This window comes from Callithrix jacchus, chromosome 16 (genome assembly GCF_049354715.1).
Source record: "Callithrix jacchus isolate 240 chromosome 16, calJac240_pri, whole genome shotgun sequence".
Classification (NCBI taxonomy): Eukaryota; Metazoa; Chordata; class Mammalia; order Primates; family Cebidae; genus Callithrix; species Callithrix jacchus.
This window is the reverse complement of record NC_133517.1, coordinates 10,909,390-10,913,016: the sequence shown is the minus strand read 5'-3', so window position 1 is coordinate 10,913,016 and position 3,627 is coordinate 10,909,390. Positions and strand designations below refer to the sequence as shown.

The following is a 3,627-nucleotide window of genomic DNA, read 5'->3' as shown; positions in this document are numbered from 1 at the left end:
CATTTATGTCTCAATCTGTAAAATGTAGTGAGACGTGCCACAGCAATTAGCATGCAGATTACAAGGGCTGATCCCCATCTTTTACTCACAACCCTGATAAGGTAATGATGGTGATACGACAGGGGCTGTGGTAACTTTAGCTAAATTTGTACGACACTACACACCACCCATTCACGGATTCTCCCGAGTGTGCAGCCATCCATGTGTGTATTAAATATAAAACCAAAAAATTATTCAAATTAAATGCTAAAGTGTATTAAATGTTGTTTTAATGCAAATTTTATTTTGATTTGTTTCTGTGACTCCTTTATTTTAAACCCAGCAACACCACTTCCCAAGGTGTGAAAACGAAGATTAAAGGCAAACTCAACGTTGAGGAGTGTAAAGAAATGACAGAACACAGATAAAACAACACCCGAAAAGCCTCTGTAGGCAGGTCAAGGTTATGATTCAACAATTAGAAAATCAAAATTACCTGGACGTCCCCTTCTCATTTAACTGATATTCTGGAATTGAAAATATTAACCATTAGTTTTAGAAACTAAGATTACTTGAAATGAAGTAGGGTCATTCCAGGGTGCTTTTCTTTTTTCCTTCCCCGAAACAATTACATCAAACTTAGATATTCTTCTGTTTATTTTTAGAGATACTCCGTGAAGGCATTTATGCTCATCCTTTTTAAGAGGATGAGAAATTTACATTAGTAACATTTAACATTGATCTTAAAACCTGGTTTTTAAAATAAGACTAGTGTGACAGAGGTACTTGTAGAGCAAAAAAAGCAGGATTCCAGATCTTATTTTTTAGAAGACTGAAAAAAAAAACACACACTAGGGACATTTCTTTGATCAATAAAGTTTCAGGAAATGGAGGAAGCTGTTTTGGGACACATTCAAAGCTGGTTAACTTGAACTTGGAAATAGGCTTTTGACAATGCAACTATGGGAAACAAATCTCTGAACAAATTTTAAATGAAACCTCATCCACCCCCCAAAGTGGCGGACATAATAAATTACCATAAATTATACGCCAAGACACCTTTAAAAAACAACAAAAAAGCCCATGAGGCTGAGGACTTCCTTAGCTCTCCAGGAAGTGTGTAACACTGCTTCTGGCCTGCAGGCTGGGGCGGATCGGGGACCTGTCACACATCAGGATAGTTGCAGTAATACACGGCGGAGCTGGCGTCGGACACCACGGAGGAAATGGCCCCGTGGCTGTCGGGGAGAGTCACACTAGAGTCATGCCCCTGGTAGGAGAGGCCCATCTCAGGCTTGCACACGAAGTGCAGATACTGTTCAAATTCCGTGCGGTCCACCTCCCCGAGGAGCTCGGCGGGCTGGCTGGGGTCCGTGCCGTCCCGGCAGGGCAGTGCCTCCGGAGGGGGCGACGGCTGCCCGGGGCCCGGGGGGTGGTGCTGGTGCTGGTGCTGGTGCTGCGGCTGCGGCTGCATCTGGAAGCCGCGGCCCCCACCCGCCCCGGGCGAGCCCACCGCGCCGTAGTACATGTGTAGGGCGCTGGGGGGCGCCAGGAGGCCCGGCATTGAGGGACCCGCGGGTTCCGGGCCGAGTCGGGGGTGCATGGGGCCGGAGGGAGGCTCCAGGGGCCCCGCGTAGTCCGAGACCTGCGCGTAGCTGTAGGCGCCGGCCGCCGGACAGTCCCCGGGCATTGGGGCGGCGAAGAAGGCCGGGTCCGGGTCCACGCCGTCCAGCGGGGACGTGTCGGGCGTGGGCAACGGGTAGCCGTCGAGCGGGGACGCGCCCAGACCCTGGCAGTCGCGGTAGTGGCCGCCCATGTGAGGGGGCAGCAGCGGCGGGCCAGCAGGGAAGCCCTGCTCGGGGAACGGGAGGCCCAAGCCGTCCATCGCCACGCGGCCGCCCTCGGGGCCCAGCGCTGCCGCCTGCGGCTCGGCCAGGCCGTGCAGGAAGCCGCCCTCCACCCGCTTCAGACGCTTCACCTGCTTGCGCCGCCGCGGCCGGTACTTGTAGTTGGGGTGGTCCTGCATGTGCTGCACGCGCAGCCGCTCGGCCTCCTCCACGAAGGGCCGCTTCTCCGCCAGCGTCAGCGCCTTCCACGACTTGCCTGCGCGGTCGAAGGAAGTGGGAGAGGGGCGCAGGGCTTACCGGCTGCGCTCCGGCTCCAGGCCCACCCGGCCCCACCTCGAATCCAGCAACTCGGGTCAAGTGAAGAAGGGAGTCCTGGGACTCGGAGGCCCAAACCCTGGGGAAGACCCGTCTTCTAAAGGCACCCCCCCCCCTTTTTTTTTTTTTTTGCCCTCCTGGAAGCGCTTTCCGCCCTCCCATCAGCGAATCGTTCGAAAAACGGAAAAGGACACCTGGGTAGGGAAGGGTCGAGTGAGCGGCCCAATTCAGAGCCAGGGTGCTCTCGCGCCGCCCACAGGTGCCAGGAAGCCGCCTTCCCAGAGCCCTGGGACCCGCGCTCCCGGCCAATTGGGGAATCCCGGCGCCGCAGAGCAAGGCGGAGAGCTGTTTTGGAGGGTCGGAGAGCGGGAAGCGAATGCAGGGCCTTAAGAAGGACGTGGCCGCTGCACACTCCTGGTCTCGGGCGTCAGGCTCGCAAAGAACACCGTTTGGGGCTCGAGAAAGCCGCCTAGCGATTCACACCAGCGCGCTCAGCCGCCTGGGTCCGCGACCCGGACTCACCCAGCATCTTGCTCAGCTCGGCGTTGTGCAGGTCGGGGTTTTGCTGCGCCAGCCGCTTGCGCTCGTCCTTAGCCCACACCATGAAGGCGTTCATCGGCCGCCGGATACGGGACTCGCCCTTAGCTCGGCCCGCGGACCCGGCCGGAGCTCCGCTGCTCGCCGGCGCCTCGCCCTTCACCTTCATGTCCCCGATGGGGCTCAGCGACTCGGCCCAGGGGCAGGGGCCCAGCCCCGCCATCACCGCGGGCAGCGCGCTCCGGGTCTGGCTCTGGTCGTCACTGGCGTATCCCGCATCCGGGCTGCTCATGGCGCTCCAGGCCTGACCCGCTCCCCCGCAATCCTCCGCCGGACGCGCCGCCTTCCCCGACCCGGGGGAGGGGTGGGGAGTGAGGCACGGAGGTGCCCCGAGGGCTGCGCGGGTTTCCCGGCCCGAAGCCGCCGCCGGTGTTCTAGCCTGTCGCGGTATACTGCGTAGCCAGAGACCCCAGCCGGCCTACTAACACTGCGGGCGCCCCTGGGCCGCGGGGCTTTTTCTGCGCAGAAGTGGCCAATGGAGCGGCGAGGGCGGGCCGGTCCGGAGTTGTTAGGCCCACGCCCAGCCCGTGGTCGGAGTCCTAAGCCCCAGTCCAACCCCACGCCCGCCCCTTGCCCCTCCCCCGAACCCGCGCCCAGGGCTACACCTGCCCCCGGGAAAACTAGCGGGAGCCAGGCTCTGGCGCCCGTCCTCTCCCTCCTGAGGGTTAGGGAGACTCCTGAGAAACCATCTGGGAGGGCCGATTGTACCTTGGAAGAGACGTACTTGCCCAAGGTCGTTTAGACTAACATACTGGACGTCCACTCTCTTCTCTTTAAAGCACATCTTTGTAGAAGCCGAGGGTGCTTCAGTGGTAGGTGACCTAGTTTAGGAAATGCACGGACATCTTCAAATGTATTTTCTCAAATGCGACAGACAGCGTTAATAATA

General features: G+C 58.2%; 1 protein-coding gene across 1 annotated transcript; it reads right to left on the bottom strand.

Annotated features, from left to right (window-relative positions):
* Positions 1-261: 261 nt before the first annotated feature.
* SOX17 (SRY-box transcription factor 17) lies at positions 262-3,169 on the bottom strand. Its single transcript, XM_002758925.8, has 2 exons — positions 2,664-3,169; positions 262-2,082 (listed from the first exon to the last, which is right to left on the bottom strand). The coding sequence occupies exons 1-2, from the start codon at positions 2,968-2,970 to the stop codon at positions 1,145-1,147; spliced, it is 1,245 nt and encodes a 414-aa protein (XP_002758971.2). The 5' UTR covers positions 2,971-3,169; the 3' UTR covers positions 262-1,144.
* Between the last annotated feature and the right edge of the window lie 458 nt (positions 3,170-3,627).

Coding starts and splice junctions, on each gene's coding strand:
- SOX17 (XM_002758925.8), bottom strand. CDS start 2,970: ATGAGCAGCCCGGATGCGGGATACGCCAGTGACGACCAGAGCCAGACC. Junction 2,083..2,663: donor CGAGCTGAGCAAGATGCTGG/GTGAGTCCGGGT, acceptor TCGACCGCGCAG/GCAAGTCGTGGAAGGCGCTG.